Source organism: Onychomys torridus, chromosome 16 (assembly GCF_903995425.1).
Source record: "Onychomys torridus chromosome 16, mOncTor1.1, whole genome shotgun sequence".
Taxonomy (NCBI): domain Eukaryota; kingdom Metazoa; phylum Chordata; class Mammalia; order Rodentia; family Cricetidae; genus Onychomys; species Onychomys torridus.
In genome coordinates, this window is record NC_050458.1 from 10,234,384 (window position 1) to 10,258,061 (window position 23,678).

At 37.7% G+C, this 23,678-nt stretch overlaps 1 protein-coding gene across 3 annotated transcripts in view; it reads right to left on the bottom strand.

Moving 5' to 3' along the window:
* Positions 1 to 23,678, bottom strand: part of Rspo2 (R-spondin 2) — a 157,914-nt gene that overhangs the window by 65,509 nt on the left and 68,727 nt on the right. For all 3 annotated transcript variants that reach the window (XM_036208437.1, XM_036208438.1, XM_036208439.1), the window contains exon 3: positions 15,214 to 15,402. In XM_036208437.1, coding sequence (XP_036064330.1) covers positions 15,214 to 15,402 — 189 coding nt within the window. The remainder of the gene's footprint in view (positions 1 to 15,213; positions 15,403 to 23,678) is intronic.

The window sequence follows — 23,678 nt, forward strand, 5'->3', positions numbered from 1 at the left end:
CCTGGAAACTAAGAGACAGTAAGTCACAGAGGGTGTAGTGGCTGCTTTTGGTTCTGACGGGGCTTCTGCCTGAACCCAGCCTCCTTTCAAGATTATAGTAAAGATGTGCAATAACATACATAAATCTAGTGACACATAATATCTGCAAGCAGAATCGACAGGGAATCAGAAACATGAATTTTTCAACCAAAAGACATAATGTTCCAACATGGTGTTTAAAGAAAGTAGTTAATAGATTTGAATTCTACATCATCTTCTCTGGAAAAGCCAGTGATATCCGGGCCAGACATCAGTGGCAGGCACAAGGGGAAATGAGTATGCTTCCTGAAAGGTGGGGGGGTGGGGGGCAACACAGGAGGTGGCAGACTGGTCAACTGAAAGGCCAAGGTTTCAAGAGATTACAGTCAACTGTTAGTTGTACCAGATTTAACTGTTGGTGATCATCAGTAGCCAAGGTGATGTGCAAACTCATCAGCATCACACTCATTCTCCCACAAGTACCCAGTACTACATTCAGTGTCATAAGGACCCTGAAAAGACTTAAGTCATATATTTTGTACAAACTAAGCGATAATTTGGAGTAGAAAATATAACTGAAATAAAAAGTCCTTTGTGCTTAAACATTTAAACATTGAGAAAATAATTCCAGAAAGTAGCAAAAGTCTAAAAAGGTGCCTAAAATACATTACATAATGGTAATTTCTAAGCCATAAACCAAAAAGAAAAAAAGGAAAAAAAAAAAAAGGCAGGTCCCCGCCTTTCCATTTTGACTCTGTATAGGTCTTCCATGCATTAAGTGACCACCATGGAATACCTAACTGAGTACCACCAAATGCAGAGGACCAAGTATTTGTGGGCTAAAGTCCACCAGTACATGATGGCATTGCTTCTATGCTGGGGGAAGAAAATAGTGGACACAGAAGTATAGCTTGCCACTCCATAAAAGGTTCATTTGTAGTCTTAAATGCTGTAACCTACATTTTAATAAACAGTGGCCAACAGCTGGACAGAAGCCTCTCGATCATGGTCAAACTACATGACCAGTATGTCCACAAATTGTTGGTTTTCTTGCTATATTTTTTTGAAGAGGCAAGCAGCCTTCTCTGCTACAGAATTATTTTCCAAGACATGGTAAACATTCCAAAGGAAGAAACAGAAGAGGGTAAAGGAACAACAAAAAAAAATCTATATTGTTTTACAAAGTGAGGACTCCACACTTCATCAATCAGCCATTACCTACAAGGTCTGATTTGGCTTTTAAATATGTTCTGCACAATTAAGTCTTTTGGCCAAAAAGCTATAGCAACAAGCATTTGGAATTAATTTCACAAGATTCTTTGCTGATCTTTATTGTTACTTAAAGATCCCTTTCCTCATTTCATTCCTTGCTTCTGATACTACTTCACAAATGCAGAATTTCTCAAATGCCTATCATTCTCTCTACAGTCCCTCAGGACAATTTCAGGCATAAATCCTGCTGGAGAAAAGCTTAATTATGCACTCTCAAATTTGATACATTTGATACATTCATAGTAGAATACTATAACCATTAAAAAGCACACTGGGAATTATAAGCAAGTGCTAAGGCCTGTAGTGAAAAGAAAAAACAAGGCAAGCTACAAGTTATATGTAACATGATACAACAAAGACATATATAGAAGGATATACATACATACATATGTGTGTATAAAATGTATAGAAAAGTTGAGGGAAGGATAGTAGAATTGTGAGATGTCAAAAAGTGTTATGTGCTCCGAAACATATGAAACTTTCATCATTGCAATTTACTTATACAATGAAAATAACAGAAAAGATTATTTTAAATATACACAATTTAATAAACTACCTATGTTTACAAAAAAAAACAGCCTCTTTGTTAGCACTATGAAACAACCCTTTTGATTTCAACACGGAAAAGCAAATAACATTGCAGATCATGTCTCAAACCTTTCCAGGAATGTGCAAGCCATTTTCCCCAGAAATTATCCTTTGATGGGCTTCAGCACCTGGAAATGTTCCTCACTAGCCCCAGATCCCCCTAACCCTATTTAGCCATATCTCAGAGAGGTAATGCTTCTGAGTGTAAAGGTAATCTCTAGATGACCTCAAAGTCCTGTACTCAGCCAGGAGTGACTTCCCTAGAACTACATAAGCCATAAGCTTGTTGTTACCCTCAATTTACTAAGATTCAGTTTCAACAATTTCTCTTTGCAAACACAAAAGTCATTCTAAATAAAATTTCAAAACATTAAAAAAAAAACTTTTCAGGACATAAAGAAATTTTCTTTCTCTCCTAAAGTCATATTAGGCTCACTCCATAGGAAGGACCACTGTCTTAACTATTTCTCATGTGTATTTCCAGAAACCTCTTTGCAAAACATAAATTTAATGGCTTAGACATCATTTAAATGCCAATGGGAACATACAATAGTTGGTTTAACCTTTGAAAATTTTATACTGTGTAATATGTATATCAAAATTTACTAAGCATAGGCCTTGGCTATGAAGTATGTGTTTTAAGTCCTTGTTCAGAATGTAAGAACCTACTTTAGCCAGCTTACATGCTTCTTAATTACAGTGCCTCCTCAAAAATGTAATCCACCGAGTGAGGACTGCCAATATTGGTTTAAGTAAAATTACTGTCCAAGTGAACTGTGGCCAAATGTGGCCTGACAAGGCTGTCATTTGGCCGCAAGGACTTATCCTAGCCAAGAAGCAGAGAAGCATGCTGGACAACCCCCTCTCCTGTCTTCCCAACGCCACCCCATACAGGCTCCAAAGTAACATTTTTCAAATTATACTGTAGTCTAGTTCATTCCAAGCATTCCCCAAGAACTTAGTATGTGCCGAGTATGCTGCCAGACCTTAAGAACATAGTTTGTTAACACCCATCCTTCAGCTCCAAGGATGCCAATGCTAAAGTGATGGGCCACAGCCACGTGGCACTAACACAATATGGAAAGAGAATAGAATACACAGTAGAGGTGCATGCTGGCTACATTACAGGCAGAGACCAAGGGCCCATTTCTGTTCTCCCATTAAATTTTTACTTGTTTCAATTTATGAAATCTCCATTCCTGGCACAATGCTGGACATGGAGTGGAATTTTAGCACTTGCCAAGTAAATAAATCATGAATGCCATTTCTTTACTATCTGGATACTAAGTATGAGGTTGCTAGCATGTACACATCTCAGATATACAGGAATAACCAGTAAATAACTGAAAATAATTAGAATAGAGAAGGTGAGTAAAGACAAAGCAGGTATTGGTATTACATACCATGGATGTTGGGCTCTTTTAGCTAAATGTATTTTAAAGTGACGGAGAGAAGTAGAGCCCTAACAAAGTGAGGTTGTGGAAGCAATGGAGAAAAAAAACATGGCCGATGAGAGAGAGGCCCAGGGAAGAGCAGGCTGAGTGGGGCACAGATCAGAGATGGCGATGTTTCCCTGTGTTCAGCAGCTGTGGTTTAGGGGCATAAGTTATCCACATTCTATGTGGTTTTTAAAGATTTAAATAGCAATTAATGTTAGCAAGAATAAAGTTGGGTTCAAGATTAGGGACATGACGTGCCTTAGTGAATGGTTTCCCTAGATACCTGAGCACGAGAGCAAATCCACCAAAATAGTGCCTCGTTTATTTCCTCATCTAGACAGATAGAAAGACACAGGGGCTAGCAGATGATGGATGAGTAACCTCAAGACCCTCTCTATAAGGAAAGGCACTTTGGCAAGCAATTGAGTGATAACATGACTACTTACTACTTAGAAGGCTATGGAACGTGTGTGTGTGTGTCCTGTGTCTCTGTGTATGTGTATGTGTGTCTGTGTCTGTGTCTGTGTCTGTCTCTGTGTGGAGAGTTTCAGAAGTTAACCTTTCTGAAAGATGAGTTTAGAGGAAAACCATTAGGACCCTCATCATTCTAAGAGGACATCGTCAGGGACAATCACCAAACACATTGAGTAGAGAAGAGAAAAACCAAAGAAAAGAAAAAAGTCACCCAGTGAGCCAGCCCTCTCTTCCTCCAGCCCCCAGTAGTCTCTGGGCCTAAGCACACAGAGATTTTGTGTCTCTCTCTTCTCAGACTAATCTAGACCTCCGAGTGGCTCAACATGACCAATAACAAACATAAGAAAACCAAAATCTTAAACACAGAAAATATCAAGACTTGTTAAATCTAACTGTGAAACTATAACTCTCTCTATTGCAATCTATTATGAGCGGAAGAGTAGGAAATAAAGTACTGTAAGGACTCAGAAAGACAAGGCAGCCACCTCAGTGCCTGCTGTCCTTTGCTACCTTTTCTCTTTTCCTCTTCCCCAGGGTACCCTCCTATTCAAGGTCCTCCTGCTGTACGCTGGGATGACACAGTGCTCTACTGTGTTTGATCGAACCAGTTGTGTATGCCACATCCACACCTCCTCTCAGAGTACAGAGACACTGTCATATGTTGAGAAGGCACCTAGTCCCCAAGGTGCAGCTGTATCAATCAAAGAACACTCACTCCCTGGAAATTCCTACAGGTTTCTTTGCTCATTACAGGCATTGAATAGATATTAAAGGGACAACTTGCTCCCAAACAACAAAGTTGGACTTAGAAGAATTTTTCACTTAGGAATCACTGACAGCAGTTTAAACTGAAGTGTTTTAAAACTGCAGATTTTTAGAGAACTCTATTAACTTCAACTCCAAACTGGAAACAGCTTATAAGTATCCCTTAGTAAAAAATTTAAGTTACCAAGATAACATATTTCTAATATTTGTTAGTACAAAAATCTCATCAAAATATGGATGGATAAAAATTACAACAAACGCTAAAAAATCATATTTCACAATAGAGTCCAGCTACACGCAGCTCATCAGGAGCGTCACTTCATTTCTGACTAAAGAAAATAAATGACAGCACTCGAGTTTTCATACTAACAGCTAAACAACTTGCAGGCCAATGCAGAAAACCAGCATTCCTAAGTTAATAGATAACCCTGCTAACGTCTGGGGGAAAGCAAGTAGAAATGGTTCAACTCAAAACTGCCTTTACCAGCAAGCACAAGTAGCACAAATGTCATCCAATCATCTTGAACAGATGCTGAACAGAATAGGGACAGGGCACCAGAGACACAACTGAGAACGATGAGCAAACAGTGGCCATGACAGCAGTACTGTGGTTAGCAGACCTGAGGACAGATTTCATCACTCTGGTGGGACGGTGAGCAACTTAGTATGATTAGGAGTCTCTTTGCCCTAATGAGCCAAAATAAAAGCAGTGTCAGCCTTCATTTCATAGGTCTGTCAAGATGACTCAGAAGCCTACCAAGAGCAACGTGCTCAGGACACTGTCTGCTAGGCCATGAAGGATCAAAGCATGTGGGCTTCCATCAATAGAAAAGCTTACACGAGAACATGCTTGTCATCCCAGTTGCTGAAAAGGCTGATGCAGGACTGCCGTGAGTTCAAGACCAGCCTGGGCTTCACAGGAAGTCTCAGTGAGTGAGTGAGTGAGTGAGTGAGTGAGTGAGTGAGTGAGTGAGTGACAGAGAGGCCGACAGAGAATGAGAACAAATGAACTTACAAACTGGGGAGAAAAAAACAACAAAAACTTCTATCCAAGATGATGGGTCGAAGGAAGTTCAAAAGCTCCAAAATACTTTGTGTGTAAAAATAACTTTCTTTAATATATAGTTAATTATGAATGCAATAATAATTTACATAAGCATGTATACTACTCAAACAAAGAGCATATTTAAAAACCATTATCTGTACATTTTTATTCTTGCTTAGTTTACCAGTTGCACACATGCACACCTATGTGGCAAGCCATCTACTTTGAGCATTAGGTACTAGGAGTTAGGAGACCGATGTCTCAAAGCATATGGAGGTGAGGGAAGAAAGCTGACCAAGAAGAAATCTCCCTCTTCCTACTTTCTTCAACAGAGAAGAGGGAATCACCTAACGTCTCTCTATTTTTTTAATTAATTTATTTATTTTATTATTATTATGTTTTAATTTTATACATCAGCCATGGGTTCCCCTGTCCTCCCCCCTCCCGCCCCCACCCCCACCATGCCCCCAGCCCCTCCCCTCCATTCCCATGTCCTCCAGGACCAAGACACCCCTGGGGATTCATTTAAACCTGGTAGATTCAGTACAGGCAGGTTCTGTCACCTCCTTCCAGGCTGAGCATGTGTCCCTGTGTAAGCCCAAGGTTCCAAACATGAATTATGAACCAATGGCTGTGAAGCCCCCAGCTAGATCAGGCCCTGTGGATAAGTGAGACAATTGAACAGCCTGATCTGTTTGGGAGGCACCCAGGCTGTGGGACCAGGACCTGTCCTTAGTGCATGAGCTGGCTGTTTGGAACGTCTCTCTATTTTAAAGTCAAGTTCTGGCTCTGGTGGAGACTTTAACCCTCAAAGTATAACCAGGTCAGATGCATGAACTCCATCCAGAAAGAGGTCACTTTTCAGACTGAGAGGGAACAGTATCTTCCTGTGTAGCCAAGATAGAGCTTGCCCTTATCATCACCCTGCCTCAGCCTCTCAATATGGAGTTATAGGCATGTACCCCCATGCTAGGCATACTTTATTTTAATGCCTAGAAATACACATGCTATCAAAATAGTTTTCTTTACAGACTCATTTTTAACTTGTCTTCCAAATTTATTGTGTATAAACACCAAATTCAAATATGGGAATTATATTGGGAATACCTTCTCTGTATCTTAAATATTGTATCTGTCCACACATACACAAAAAATAAACATTGAGTCTGATAGAAAACTTAGTAAAATAAAGATATTGGCTACTTCTCTCATAGTTCAAGTATTGCATATTTGAAATTGTACTGTAAACAAAGAAATGAAAAAGAACATATCTTTTGGGAATGCAATGCTATGTTTTAAAGTGATTTTTGTGTTTCCATTTAAGGAAGATAGGAGAAAGACAGCAACCTCAAAGGAAAATTGACAAGAAGAGAATTTTAAATTATAAAACAAATTAATATTTCATATCTGATTTTCAATTCTTGCCAGCAGCAGGTTCCTCATCTTGGTTACTCCTTGTACTTTTCCTATTTTGGTAACTTGTCACCCTATCATATTAAGGTGAAACAAGACAGTGTAATAAACTTCAGATCTGAGTCCCCCTTGCAATTTGCCAAATGTTGGAAAAGGCAATTTTCTCCACCCAGGTGAAAGGAAAAATGATGTGTGCGCTAACGATCTTACCTCTACTCAACCTCCACTCAAAGCAAGTAAGAAGAATCTCTCAATCCCTTCACACTCTGAACAGGCATAGGGCAGGAGTACAAGGCTTGAGAGTAACCATTTTAGAACGTACATAGACCACAGATCTCTGTCAAAACTATTCAACTGTATTAGACACAAAGGAAGCCACAACACACAAACACAAGTTAAAGTTATGTCCCATGCACCATCTTCATGTCCATTTTTCTCCAGACACTTAAAGTTCTAAGAGTTACCTCTGGACCAAGGCCCTAACCCAACAAGATGGCAGGCCACTTTTTGCCCTTGGTTGAATTTACTGAGTTCTGACTTAGAGAACGCCAAGGAGAAGCATCTTAGCTTAAGGATTCAGAAGGAGTCTGAAATCCACCATAGGCTCTGCACATAGACCAACAGTATAACCACACAGGGGTTTAGTGATCTCCACATGAAAAATGACTTCTGATCAGCCATCAGCAGGGACATATCGTCCTGCTGTAGTATGTTTCTCACCCCCAGGTTGCTGTGTGATTGGCATGTGAATCAAAGAGCTGCCTGAAAAAAAAGTGGGGGGGATCCAAAAACAAAAGTTTTGAATGAAACCAATATAACACTTACTTTGAGTTCTGTTACCTGCCATCTTTAGCTGTGTATGTGTAACCACTCCCTGAGGCCCCCTGAACAGTTCAAGCTAAACAACTGTCTCACTTATCCAGAAGGCCTAGACCACTTTCTAAGAAATTCAGTAGCAAGGGAGAAGTTCCACAAGCACCGTAAAAACTAAAGCATCTCTAGTCAATGCCTTACTTTTCAGAGAAGCATAGAGCACAAGGTTGGTTTGAACCTTCTGAAGTGAATAATGCTGTGGCCAGAGAGATCGCTCCTCAGGTGGACCCAAGTTTAGTTCCCAGCACTCACATGGCAGTGGGACCTGGACCTGTCCTTAGTGCATGAGCTGGCTGTTTGGAACCTGGGGCTTACACAGGGACACTTTGCTCAGCCTGGAAGGAGGGGACTGGACCTGCCTGGACTGAATCCACCAGGTTGAGCTGAATCCCTAGGGGAGTCCTTGCCCTGGAGGAGATGGGAATGGGGGGTGGGTTGGTGGGGGGGGAGGACAGGGGAATCTGTGGCTGATATGTAAAATTAAATTAAATTATAGAATAAAAAATTTGAAAAATAAAAGTAATAGAACACAAAGGGCTTTAGTTTTTTTTTTTACCTCAACAACATGACAGACAACTGAGGGGATAAATATGCTCACACTGAGATAAACATTAGATAAAGTATATGTATATTAATGTATTACATAATACACGGTAAGTTCATACAAATTTTGTGCCAACTTAAAGTATTTCAATTTTTTAAAGATTTACTTTTATTTGTGTGTGTGTGTGTGTGTGTGTGTGTGTGTGTGTGTGTGTGTGTGTACCACACGTGCATGGGTGCCTATAGAGGACAGAGTTAGTGTCAACTGTTAGCCACCCAATATGAATGCTGGGGACATAAGTAGGGGCCCCTGGAAAAGCAGCAAGCTCTCCTAATTGCTGAGCCATCTCTCTAGGCCCTAATTATTTTAAATACTTTAGTAGCTCCACTTCATATCTAAAGTCAAGCTTAAACCCTTGGTTTTCAGGCTGTAGATCTTTATTATTAGACTCATCTATCTGTTTCTAGACTCAGGCTCATGTACACCTTTCATCTCCCCCGCCCCCATCACATAAAGAGATCAGGGCAGTATACTCTGTATCCTCAGTGTCTAACATGACACTGGGAGCTGACATGACCGATGATGACAGAAGGGCAAGCACATTTGATATTCCTTTTCTACCATTTCAGAATATATGCTGAAACCAGATCCTCTTTGTGTATCTTAATGCACCCACATGCTTTGGTTACAAATAGTTCCCTTTAGATTATAAAATATTTCCAACTTAGACATCAGGTTATTGTACGCTAAAGAGCTCATGTTGCACTTTTTATTCATGCATAATCCTTAACTATTAACATGTACATATGAGGGTTACAGAGAGAAATTCAACACTGAAGCAGCTAGACTTAAAGATCAATAAGTCACAATGAGAAGAATATCTTCAAGAGGAATGACTGAAAGACTTCATTCTTTTACTATGATGGTTTTATAGATAGGCTCAAGAGAGTACAAGCCAGCTCTCATTCCAGAATGTGTTATGTAAACTGTTCTAGCTTACAAAGCTAGTTACTGGCAGAACACACTTGAAAACCAAGGATTCCTTCTACTACAGTGTTCTTTTCAATGTGATTGACCACAAATTGATTTCCACCATTAGAAAATAAGACTGCCATGAAATACTTAATGGAATTCAAAAGACACTGGCAGTTTGTTTCAAAAAACCATTTAAGTTTTCCTAATACTTAGATTTATAATTGTACACAATAATTGTGTGTACTTCATTGTTCTTCTTTTCGATTTTTTTGAGACAGGGTTTCTGTGTGTAACAATCCTAGCTGTCTTGGAACTTGCTCTGTGGACCAGGCTGTCCTGAAACTCACAGAGATCCTCCTGTCTCTGCCTCTCAAGGGCTGGGATTAAAGGCATGTGCCAACACTGTGTGGCTCATGTTCATTTTTTAAGGAACAACACAATGAAAAAAATATTCCACTATGAATCAGGGTTCTCAAATAAGATGGGTATCCTGCTGCTGACTACTGGGATACTTTGGGAACTATACTTCATTTATAAACTATAAGATCTATACATGTAAGCAGGAGGAGAAAGAGAGAAACAGAATCAGAAGGTTGAAATGGAAAAGAACAGGGGGAGGCAAAGAAGAAAAGGAGAATATAAGTCAAACTCTTCCAGACCCATCTATCATATCTCTCTCTATCACCTATATATCTGTCTGTCTGTCTGTCGGTTGGCCGGTCTATCTATCTACCTATCTATCTATCTATCTACCTACCTACCTATCATCTACCATCTACCCCCCTCTCTCTTTTAATTAGTCTAAATATACTTTCTCCTTCTTTGAACAGGCTATGCGTGTCTGTAACAAAACACACACACAGAGAGAGAAAGAGAGAGAGAGAGAGAGAGAGAGAGAGAAGGAGGCATTTATCAGTGAAAGTTATTTTTATTTTCACAAAACACCCTCCTTAAGACTACTTGAAATAGGTTGTTATTACTTTTTAGCTCTGGCATTAATTTAAAAAGAACGGCTAATGTTTATATTAGCTCAATTTATAAAATGAATACTTGGGGTATATTGTAAACTACTTCCTATTAAGTGATCAAGAAAAGAAATGAAATTATTATCATTGTCTCTACTAGCTCAGTGAAAGACAAAAAAAGATATTGAAAGGGAGCTGTCATATAATAGATTGTGTCTCCCATGATGCTTTTATATTACCATCTTTTATATAACATATTTAACAGATCATGTTGGTAGAGAGGAAAATTATGATTAGGATATATTATAAGAAAACAATTTTTTTCATAAAAGTAAATACATAAATAAAATCAGCTATTAATTTCAAGAAATTTATTAGGAGCTAGGAGGATGGTCCCTCAGGTAAAATGCTGTCACACAATCATAAACACTTAGGTTTAGATTCCCAACACCTACCTAAAAGCCAGACCCTGCCATGTGATACCTATAGTCCCAGCCCCTGGTGGCAGAGACCACAGTGGATAGTAATTGATGAAAACATCCAGGATCAACCATACACACACTCCCAGGCATGCATGTGTGTACACACCCACACAAATATGTCCATGTAAAGGAGGGATATAGCTGTGATGTCCCTCCCCTGCCTAGGAAGTTAATGGTACTTGATAGCTACTGGGAAAGGGGTGGTTTTTGAGAATATGGCCTCTGGTGTATTGCTCACGCTCCAGGGAAAGGCAGTACATCAAATATGAGTAGACAAACTGTACCGTGTGGATTTAAAAGGATAAAAGAAAAAAGGAGAACATAAGGTTGGGTGGGTAGGGAAGAGGGTGGATCTTGGAGAAGTGTTGTTTGGTTTGAGTGTGTTAAAAATAGATTGTACAAAATTCTCCAAGAGCTAATTAAGAATGGGGGGAGGGATGAAGAATTAGCTGTCCCACTCACCATTTTCAAAGCCTAGTCAGTGGTGTAATTCCTCCGTTACTGTTTTCTCCAAATTGCATCTGTAGTTAAGCAAACATGGGCAGTAGGATCAGAGACAATCCTAGAGTCCATCGCTGCTTCTGCTTCATACTGCATATCTTTGAGTGGGCTTCTGCACCTCTGAGTGTCCCTGTTCAATGGCAAATTTCAACACCTGTCTGTCGCCAGCCTCCCTACCATGATGTTCATGTGCACTCATCCTCTGAAACCGTTAAGCAAGCCTCCAATAAACTCTTTCTTCTTTACATTGCCTTGGTCATGGTGGCTTATCACAGCACAGCAACCGAAGTTACTATGGCCAAGACAAAGGTGGAAAATGAATGTTCAGATAAGGAAGAGTGAAATTCCAAACAATCGGGCCAGGTGAAAACTGAGGAGCCTGCTGCCCCTCCACTCTCTCGGCCTCTGTCACTGATCTTGTTACCTTCACTGTTGACCCTGTGTTAGCTCACCCTCATACTGCCAAAATGAAAATGTTTCTGAAATTTAAGTTTGTCACTTTCTTACTAAAAATCCTACATAGACTGTGAGTGGTTTCCAAGAGCTGCTTAAATTGGATCAATTTGTTATTTCACCTGTAACATCTGCATTGGTAGCAGCTATAAGTAAAGGTAGGAGGACCTACCACAATGTCAAAAGTGAGTCCAGGTTATACAATGAATTCCAGGCTAGCCTGGGCTACAGGGAAACCCTATCTAAAGCAATCCTGTCATAGTGTAGTCTCAGTCAACTTACCCAGAATAACTCCTTACTATATAATAAAACTGTACCTAACCACTTATATTTATGGGTGGGTGATAGTTTCTTAATATTTTCATCTTCTTTTCTACTCATAATGTTCAATCCTAAAAATACAGGAAACACTTATAATATATACCAGTCCTTTCATTGCTACACCTCACCTTTACATTTTGAAAGGGTATTCTAACCAGTTTAGGTCAATCCATCCAGCAAATAGAAATATTCAACCTGCTTTGTGATATTTACTAAACAATTGAGAAGAAAAAATGTATCTATCAGAGATGTTGGAACAGGACAGGAGCTGAACAACAAGCAGTGTTTATGTGACATACAGTCAACTTGATTATCTATGGGTGTAACTAAAGCAGAAGATTCTAACCTCAATGCGGCTGTGTGTTTGTTACACACAGAATGGTGGTTAGGATGAGTGAAGAGAGTACTGAATGAGAACTGTGACTGAGCCTGGTAACATCCCTTTTGGTTTCCATGGTTACCAGTGCCACTCCTCTTTGGGGTAAATCTATGTTTACTCTTTATCAAGTTTGATTTGAATACGATATTTCACTTAATTTTTTTTTAAATTTAAAATAGAAAAAGAAGAATTTACATTTTCTGGTAAATATACCATGTGCCAGTATTCATAGTAATAATAAATGTGTAGCTTCATTTGCAATAAAAGCCTATTAAAACAAGAATACCACGTTACACATATTTTCATTAATACCTAGGTAGGTACCAGGAGAAAATGTCTTGTTAGTTGAGGTATGAACTGGCACCTGTACATACATTATACAAATTTCCACAGGACCAGGGCAATATGTTCCCAAAGATTTCAAAATGTGTATTATAGCTAGAAGTACATCTTACAAAGATGAATCAGATAAAATTATGTATGGAAATGGGGAAAAGAAGCATTTTTAAACAAATATCCCTCAAACTACTTGTGATTGGTAAAGACTCAAAGTGAGTTTCTAATAGGTAATTAGCTAAATACTGTACATCAATCCCAGAAAAGCATTTACAGCTATGTTAAAAAGCATGAAAAAATTAAGTCGCAAATACAACACGTTTGTTAGCAGGGGAAGACAAACTGCAGAGAAACACGCTCTCAAGGACAGAAGTCAAGTGTTTGCTTTTGAGATCTTTGGAAAATGTTTTACCTTTGGGTTTGCAGTTGCATTGTATTAAAATGCATTTCTACACTTTCTAAATAAGGAATGTATAACAACATAAACCTGGAGCTTTTGTGTAAATAAATTTACTAACAAATTGAGAAAGAGAAAATATGACAGGAACATCATGCAGCATAATGTCAGGCACAACAGAAGTTTATAATACCTGTTTGTATGCTCGTGGCAAACTTCAGTAAGCTACTCAAGTGAATCACATGAGCATGTAGAAATTTTACAGACTTCACATGGTACATCCCAAGAAGCCAACTTCAACCAACATATAGAGCTCATTTGGAAGATAACCACTTTATGCCTGCATCATTACTGTTCCCAAAACAGCAGTATGAAAAGGCAAATTTCATTTACAGGATTTTCCAAGCTACTGTTTCTTAAAGTTTAAATCATTTGTGATCAAGAAGTAATCTCAGTGAAAAGTGGCTATAATCTCAAATTCTGTCTCTAACCAGTTTTGTAATTTATATTATTCTCATCCTCTAGATGCTATACAAAAATTAGCACAGCATAGGCAAAGACTGAAAACAAGACAATACCATGGAAGCACCCTAATGATCTCATGTCATGGACAACAAAGTAAATATTTTTCTACTTTCACTTTGTTTCACAAAGTTTTGCTGATAGGCACTTCCCACTTGTACCATAGAAGTAATGATTTCCTCTAGGTCAGTAGTCTCCAGCATTGACTGCCTTCACTTACAATAAGTAAAACCATATCATGTCCCCTCTCACATGTAAATTCTCTTTCCAAAACCTGATTTATAATCATTACTCTCCATTTCTTAGAAAAAAAAAAAGGCAGCATGGTCAACTGTGCATGTTAACCCTTGTCTGGAGTTGAGGGAACCTGCTAACACAGCAGAAAATCCTCCAGAGATAATGGTTTACATCCGTTTGTCAAAGAACATCCTGAATTATGGTGTATAGCCTCAAACAGATACTAACAACATCACTTTTCAGTCACTAATATGTCAGGTTGGGTAGGACATTGTACAGCCTGACTGTTGCCCCCACATAATTCATACCATGCTAACTATAGAATTTAGAATGTTTCAAGTTATCCACTTCCAGATTTATCACATTACACCCTGAAAAGAGTGAGTAAATGTAAAAAAAAAAAAAAAAAAAAAAAAAAAAAAAAGAAAAGAAAAAAAAGTCACAGAATAACCAGATACTCAAATACCACTCAGGTGATCTGAGGCAGTAAGAACAGAAAACTGCTTCCAGGTGGACCTACTGTCCTATGGTTCATCACATCACACACCTTAAAGACTTAAAATATACTTAAAGACTCCATCAAACTATTGGTACTTGTTGTGAGTTATGCCTTCTAATAGTACAAACAATTTCATGAAACAATAGTCTATCCAATCTTCATCTAAGCCTACGTAATTCTAACTTGGCAATTGGTACAAACTATTCACCCAGCTACTAGAATGCATTTGAAAGAAAAAAAACACTAAATACCATAATTGCATCAGTAATGATGCTTTAAATAAGTATATGTGTGTATTTATATTTAGTTGTAGATCAAACAAATGCAGGAATTACAAATCTAAAATAAAAAACAAAAAGGACTATAAAATTAAGGTAAAAATCAAAGATTATTTCCCAGGTGTATGGAAATTTTTTGTAAATTTTTTGGTTGGTTGTTTTGTTTGCAAGCAGTAATTTCTCCATACAAAGTTCTACCTAGCAAGCATTATTTTAGGCCAATGTAATGAAAAATGGTTCATCTAAATAACTGAAAAGAATGTGTGTGACTATATGATACACATCTACATAAAATACAAAGTAAAGTTGTCTTATCCCAACCCATTCATTATTGGAAGTTTTAGTTTTGTATCTATAGATTGTTACAAATATATTTTCCCTAAAATAACCTAATTGCATATCCAATAAAACAGGATGGACAAAAGTCAAATACTCACTTGCACATCTGTTCATATCTGGAGCTCGGTGCCCATAGTACCCTGATGGGCAGGAATGCAGGCACTCTCCATACTGGCGCATCCCTTCTCTTCGAAGGAAGAAGAACAATTTCTGCTGGCATCGGCTGCACCCATTGTCCTTTGAACAAGACAAACAACCCTTGCAAATGGGATTTGATACATAACTAGCTGTAACAGAGAAAAAACAAAAATATTTAAATATGAATTTTGTTAGACTTTTGGTCCCTATACAATTATGAATGAAAGAAGTCTGGGGTTATAGACGCAAGAGGTGAACCCGCTACTGCCAGCTTTCTAAACCAATATAATTTCTAACTATTTTCTAAACACTCATCCTTATACCTACAGATTCATACAGCTCTCACCCCTTCTCAAAGAAACTTCTTTCTGAAACAGCTGAAGACTATTAAAGAAATCTAGAACTGGTCAAAATGTGGAGACTAAGTGGCTGTGGAGTGAGAAACTTAAATTGATACATCTACAATGCAACCCCTATACTTAAGGCTCAGGGAAAATCATGAAAGAGAGGACATATTCTAAGAGACAAAGGCCAAAGATGCCTGCTGGTGGATCATATCCCCTATATATGACAGAGACAATTCATCAATGAATTCTGAACAATATGGTTGCCTGAATAAAACCAGCATCATGACACCAGGTGACATACCATTGTAGACAGAAGAAATTCCACATAGCCCCACCCCTAGATAAGTGATGTAGACAGTCAGCAGGTGCTGAGAGAGCAAAATTCAGCTGCCTCCAGGGGAAAAAAGTCCCATACAGGTTGCCCAATTCCAAGAGTCAGCCCTAGACACATATGAACAAAGCTAAATGGATGCTGAAGCTAATGTATTTATTTATATATGTTAACATATAAATATCAGTTGATATCTAAATATATGTTAACACATAAATATATCTGGGTACATATACACCACATGAATGTACATTAGCAATAATAATTAAAGAAGAGATTGTGAGCTTGGGAAGACGGACACAAGAGGCTGTAGTGGGTAGCTGCTCTAGCTATGATCTTGAAGCACCGCCCCTAAAGATGCAGATCACTGCTCCACCTGCCTATGACTATGAAGAATATGCCCCTGAGGCATGGCCCTTGGCCACCCTTAAGTCCTAAGATGCATGTAGGCTGTCTCCTCTCTCGCTTCCTCATGGTTTGAGATAAGGGACTGACTCAGGCAGCCGGAACAGTGTTCCATGTACCTGTGACTATCCTGTTCTGTACAGTGAGTTTTCCCCTTAATAAATTCCTCTGCCCTTTAAACAGACTCTGTGGACTTCTTGCCATAAGAGGAACTAGAGCGTAGAAAGTAAGGGCAAGAGTTATACAGATGCAGTGGTCATGTATGAAATTCTCAAAAAAAAAAAAAAAAAAAAAACCAACTATTCAAAAGTAGTCTATGCTTTGTGCACATAGAAATATAAACAAATATCCTTACCCTGAAAAAAGAAACATTTAAATTTTAAGAGTATAAGAAAAATATATTTTCATTTTCAGAGCTTAAAAACAAATATTTAATTTAACATTAACACAAGACTTGAAGAAAATCCAAAATTAAACCTTCTATGTTTCTCCATTATCAATTAGAAATACCAACAAATTCAATTTTAAGTTAAAATGTATTTGCTATAATTTTAAGGTATTGACCAAAATAGTGTAAGGCATGGAATTACTAAACCAATAAAAAGAAAAAATAAATTTATATAGTATTAGCAGGAAAATAGAACCCAGATAGACAAGAATGAAATGGACACACTGTGGGATGTTCACACCATGAATTTAACTCAACAATAAAAAACAAAACCTTAGAGATTTGTAGAAAAGGCAAGTAAAAGAGAGACAGAAACAGTTGGGGAGGGGAAGAATAATCAGAAGGCATCATATACAAGTATCAAACTGTCAAAGAACATATTAAATAAAACCTATAATGAAGACAGGATTTTAGATCACAAAAATTCTCAAAACACAACCATTAACAGGAACAAAATGAATATACTGTATGTTGATGAAAGAATCAAGACACTCAGGAAAAAAGGAATGTTCTGGAAGATGCAAAAAGATGCTCTATGGAGTAGAAATAAGAACACCATATGAGCCTCTGAAGGTGGACTGCTGACCTAGAAGTAGTTATATTTCTAGAGTTAGTTTCTATGGAGCACTGTGACAGATACCACAACGTGGTTTAGGTGACAGGAACCCATTCCATGCGGTGAAGATGGAGGCCCTGATATGAAGCAGGAGCAGAGTGCACTTCTGAATTCCTGGGACAGTCCTTCCTTCCTTTTCCCTGCTGCTGGTGGCCCCAAGCACTTCCTGGTTGGGTAAACTAGTCTCTGACTTAAGTCTTCTCCTCGCTGGCTGCTCCAATACCTCCATGCCTTTATTCTGCTTCCTGTAGATACTCTCCTGCATTTATAATCTCACATGATAGGTTTATTTTCCATATCTCTCACATCTGCCATAACCTTATTTCCAACTAAAGTCACATTCTAAAGCCCTAGGTGGACACGAATTTAGCAGGAACAGCAGCCCACTATAAGGTTATATTATTATTCTCCACCTTCAGGGGATATATGTAATATAATATATATAATATATAATAATACAGCTGTATATTTACAAAATTAATGACTATATAACATATATTTTGCATCCTAACTAATGTGCAATATTCATATGTAAATTATAATACATATTAAAAGGATATACAAAAACTTTATGATACAAATACTTAAGATTCCATCTCCTTTCAAGATTCTAGGAATTAGAATGTTCACCTGTAAGATATTCTTACCTTATTTGCTTGTAAACTTTTTCCTTTTATTGAAAATAGTTTTTTTCTCACATAATACATCCTGATTATGGTTTTCCCTCCCTCTACTCCTCCCAGTTTTAATGTATGAGGACATAGGATCTCATTATATAGCCCTGGCTGGCCTGGAACTCACACATTCACCTACCTCTACCTCCCAAGTGCTAGAATTAAAAGGGTATGCCTAGCTTTTCTATGCTTTTTAAATAAATAACAGAAATATTCTATTTAGGAAATAAGGTGGGGATAGGATTAGGTATAGAAATAGGACCTAAAATCCAATACATCCTCATTAAGTTTGTTATTCATAATTAAAAAATAGTAACTTAAAAAAATACAGAAGATTCTCTGTACACATGGTATAAAATTTGGAAATGACATAATCTGGTATTGAATCTTTTACCCTTGAGTATGTTCCTTTTTGCTGAACATATAATCTTTATTGCAATACTACGTAATATATATTCATATGGGCAGATACACAACACAGAACACTGTACCCAGTGTACCCCAGACCATTCCTTTATGTTGAATGACCCACGTTCCAATACATTAATAACTGTGGCAGATCTGTCCAGGTTTTAGTTCCATAAGATTCCCTCCTATCACCTGGGCTCCCAGACATCTGTCCCAAGGACATTCTTTTTGCTTACAAAACTATGTATTTCAAATAATTTTAAATTTACAGCCTTAATTCTGTAAATCTGGTACTATAAAAACCAATCATAGGTTGGGTGAAAGAAACAATTAATCTGAAAAAAATCTTTTTAGCTATAAGTAATAAAATTGGGTGAATGCTTTTCTAGATGTTCTTCCATATTCATATAAAGACATTCAATATGATTCATAATTTTTCATAAATATGATCATATTACATATGATGGGCCATAATGTCTCTCTTTAGGTTAAAAAGCTGTATAAGCATTCCAAAGCAGTCATCCAGATCAGCACCTGTAATACTATTTTCTGGAAGCAGTTTTACCGTTTTACCTGCTGCTTCATTTTAAGGACTAGCACTTAAATCTACCACCACAGGCAGAGGCAGGCAGGTGGAGCGGTGGGCCGCAATTGTAATAAAAACCAGAAACTGAGCTACCATCCGCTGAGGAGTTAGTGAAAACAAGCTCCTAATCAAGATCTTGGAACAAGGATGCCTTTAATCTGAACACCTGGAGAAGGAGTCATCTCCATGGGAGGAGACCAGAATGGATCTGAAAACTAAGGCCAACCCAGGGCCCAGCTGCCTATCCTGTGAAATCCAACAACTTGGAGGTGTTATTGAGACTTCCTGCTGCCTCTACTTATCCCAAACTTCATTCAGTTATCTTTAAGAATACTCCTTCTGAAGCCCACAATCATTTCTACCTTTCTACTTAAAACCTCCTTTGTAGTTTCTGAACTTTGATGGACTTAAACAATGAACAATATTAGGAAATACTTCTCTTCATCCATATCTTACATATCTTTATAACCTCCATATGAGGAATTCTCCTGAAGAAAAATTAATATGAGCTACATCCAATCAACATACTCTCTTTACCTTTACTAACTCCAAAAGCTTGGGTTGCCATGGTTGTCTTCCTTCTCTCACTTCTACGATAATCTTACAACCTCTGCTACACACTTATTCTACTCTTCAGAGTACCACTAATCTCTTCACTTGTGCCTTTATTATTTCTCTTTTGAACACTTATGGAGCCCAACTATGGGCTGACTATTTTCTTGCTTCACTCTGTATTATATTGTTAAGTTAATTTTACCACTTATATAAACTCTATAGTATTTCTGCTGGAAATTATTTCTTTTCATAAAGCAGGTCCACATAGCTTCTCTACATTCCTCATTGCCTTTGGAAAAGGATTTGTTCTAATATTGTTCTTAGTGTCCTGAGCAAGTATGAGTTTTGGCAAACTTTGATCCAGTTGAACATTTCCATGTAATAAAGAAAAACTCGGGGTAATAAAGTCCCATATAGCTGGGGAACAGAAAGAGAAATGGAATGTAGAAGCTGTCATGGCGTAGAAAAATTGGCTGGGAAAGCCAGCTGTCTGATTTTCAGAGTGTCCCAAGTATGGTATCCACCTAGAGCACAGCACCTTGTGGACTAGCATTTAAGAACTCTGGTGTGCACCACTAGGAGACTAACACAGGAAAAGGAGCTGCTGGCAGAGGCCGCCTCCAGAGCTCAGCACAAAGTCCTCTGCAACCCATGCAAGGAGTGTGATGCCTATCTTCTGCTGTTGAAGTTAATTACAGATTCAAAAAAGGTTATTCAGATCTCAAAGTTAGTTTGGAAGATAGAGGAGAATTTGAAAGGTTTGTCCTCATGTAAGAATGTTTCAGGAGGTTTTCTAACCCACGGCGATCACAACTCAAGGGAAGTTATACTTGCTTTGAGTTCAAAGTTCAAACCAAGTGCACTTTATCATCACAAAGCATACTTCATAGTAAGAAGTACAGAGGAAAGGGAATTACAGCACCAAGGGAATCAACACTAATTAAAGGCTTTTTTGTTTTGTATTTATGTATCAGGAGGCTACTTTCATCTTGACCACAAGAATTTCAGAGTCAACAAATTTTGTCCTGCATTTATTTTTTAAAAGGTATTCTTAAAACTGTTAGGACACATTGCTTTGGTTACTTGAACCATGACAGACTTAAACAATAAAAATGAATTATGGAATCCTTACGATAGTCTATATCTTTGCTATCTTTATAACCTGACCGAGAAGGAATTCTCTTAAAGCAGGAGTGATGTGCCACACCCAACCCTAAGTGTTCTGTTAACAGTTCTTTCAGTCTTGCTCAGTACCAAAGGACAAGACCAAAAATCAGTTGCAGCTTCTTGCCCCAATCCCCAAATAGATTTTCAGTTCAATTGCCCTTCATTCCAACTTCTCTGCATTATAAATCAAACACCTCAGGAACAAATTCAACCAGAACATTTCCACCTATTCTATATGGTAACTATCCTAACTCTGTATCCAAACACAGGCAAAACAGATACTTAGACATGACTATTTTATCAAGGTCAGAAGTCAAATGGCTCTGCCTATTGCTGTGAGATTTAATTCAAGTGTGCAGGTGGATAAACAGTTCTTAATTCCCTGCTTTGATGACCATGTTTATTTGTTTTTTTTCTGTAAGCTTCAACTTCTCCAACCTCGAAGCCTGCTGAGATCCAGAGCCTCATACTTCCAACCAAAACATGTGTCCAAATCTAGACCCACCCAAGACTGCAAAGATAAAACTCATCGCATGAAACATGGAGAATACTGGAAAGGGCAATGGTGATGCTACATTTGGACCAAGGAGCAACACCACATTCCTACTACTTGTATCATGAGAAAAGGCAGCAGAGTTAGACCTTGTTCATAATTCCGTCTATCCAATTGGGTTCTTTTAAAATTGTAAACTAAGTCTGGCCTTTATTAACCTTGACCATGTGTTAAATATTGCTAGTTATCCATATTTTCATCTCATATGTAGGTGTTGAGTAGCCATCTGTTTCCAATATATTCCTGACACTTTTTTAAAATGCACCCCTATTTCTGGAGTTAGCTCCTGCCAAACAAGAAGAGGTCCAAATTCCTTCTAGGCAAAGGCACCCCTATCTTGACAAGGGGAGGATATCTCTTTAGAAAATGAGGGAACTCAATAACAGCCTGTTGATACTTCAACCTCACTTCTTATTTGCTGATTAAGTAATATTATCAGCTACGCAAATTTTTAAACTAAACAGTCCATGTGACTTATGCAGTTAAGCATAAAATTGCTAATGTGCATACCCAGTCACAAATTCAAGGTGTATCTTAAAAATAAATCTGTGGCCCCAACAATTTGCATGAAATCCAATACAACTTAATTTGTGCACATGAGCTTGACAACAGTGCTATGAAAAGCCAGCAACTGTGGAGAGTAGCAAGGCCGTGAGTCACCTAAGATTTGATTTAAATAAATACTTCCTATCTGGACACTTTGCTATTTTACATGAAACTCAGTATTTTCAAAGCATTTCAACATAAAACATGGGATGCAATTATTAATACAGAAACAAATTTTAATACTGGATGTTTACATTAGAATCACATAAGCCTATATTTAAAATAGTTGAACTCTGAAATGTATTAAAATTTAGATATACAGTACTAAATGCCATCCACTATCATTCTAGAAGATAAAATAAACATAAATTTCATATAGAAGAAATTGAATAATCAAGGGGAAAATCTTGTGCAAAAGCTTCTAAGATTTTTGAACTTCTACAGCAGTGGTTCTCAGCCTTTCTAATGCTTGAACCATTTAACACCATTCCTCATGTTGTGGTGACCCCAACCATACAATTATTTTGTTGCTACTTTGTAACTGTTATTTTGTTACTGTTATGAATAATAAGGTAAAGAATTATCTGATATGAAGGATATCTGATATGTGACCCTGGTGAAAGGGTCATTCAACCTGGGAGTCTCCACTCCCAGACTGAGGAGCACTTCTCTAGAGGGAAACAGTATTTTCTCAGGATTTCTGCTTCTTTCTCACAAGTCCTTCAACAATATCTTTTAAAATTAGGCTTACACCCGATGGGTCCCAGTGCTGAATGGAGAAGAGGACACAACCCACTTACTCCAACTGATAACCACCAGCAAAGGAACAACAAGTTTTCTCTAACGGAGTCTCACTGGGCACACAAACCACACTTAAGGGCAGGCCCCATGCCCGGCAGTAAATGGTCAACACAAAATGAAATCAGTGGTATTTTTGGAGGGTTTTTGTTCCATTTTGTTTTGTTTTTCTCATAATACTTTATCTGAACTTTTTTTTCTTAATTTATTTATTTATTTTTAGCCTTAACAATTCTTCTGCTTATATATTGTGGTTTCTGGTTTTTATGAGATTCCTATGTATGAAAATGTGTGTGTGTCTATTCATCTATATGTATTTATTGCACTTTTCTTTGGCTCTTTTTTGTTTATTTGCTTGTTTGTTTTGTCCTATTCTAGTTTTTTTTAGTTTTCTTTTATCTTTTTTATTTAATTATTTTTGATGCCTGCTTGTTTTCTAATGAGAGAGAAAAATAAGGGGTATATATTTATTTGGGCTGGTGGGGAGGTAGCAAAGATCTGGGAGGAGTCAGGGGAAGAGAAAATTAAAATCAGAATAAATTGTATGAAAAACAATCCACTTTAATTACAATAAATAAATAAAGGAAAAACAAGGCAACAACAAAAAGAGTTAAATAAATAACATTTACAAAGCTGTGACTTCACACCCAAGTATTTATTAGCTTTGAGAAATCAATGTCCATTGGTAAGCCAGAAATGGTATTGTTTGATAAATCTATTTTATCTACTTAAACTATGTCAGTTATTAATTAAAGCTTGCATTGTGCTTATTTCTAGAAGTATTCATTCAGAAAATAGTATTTCTGAAATGTATAAGCCTTTAAAATATGGAACTTTTTATAGAAATGAATGCTTTTTCTATTTTTTGTTTGTTTTGATTTTAGCATTTTGAGATCACTTCACTCTATAGCCTAGGCTTGACACCTGACTCTATCTCCCTAAGTGCTAAGTTATGGGCATGTGCTACCACACCCTTCTCAGAAATCAATAT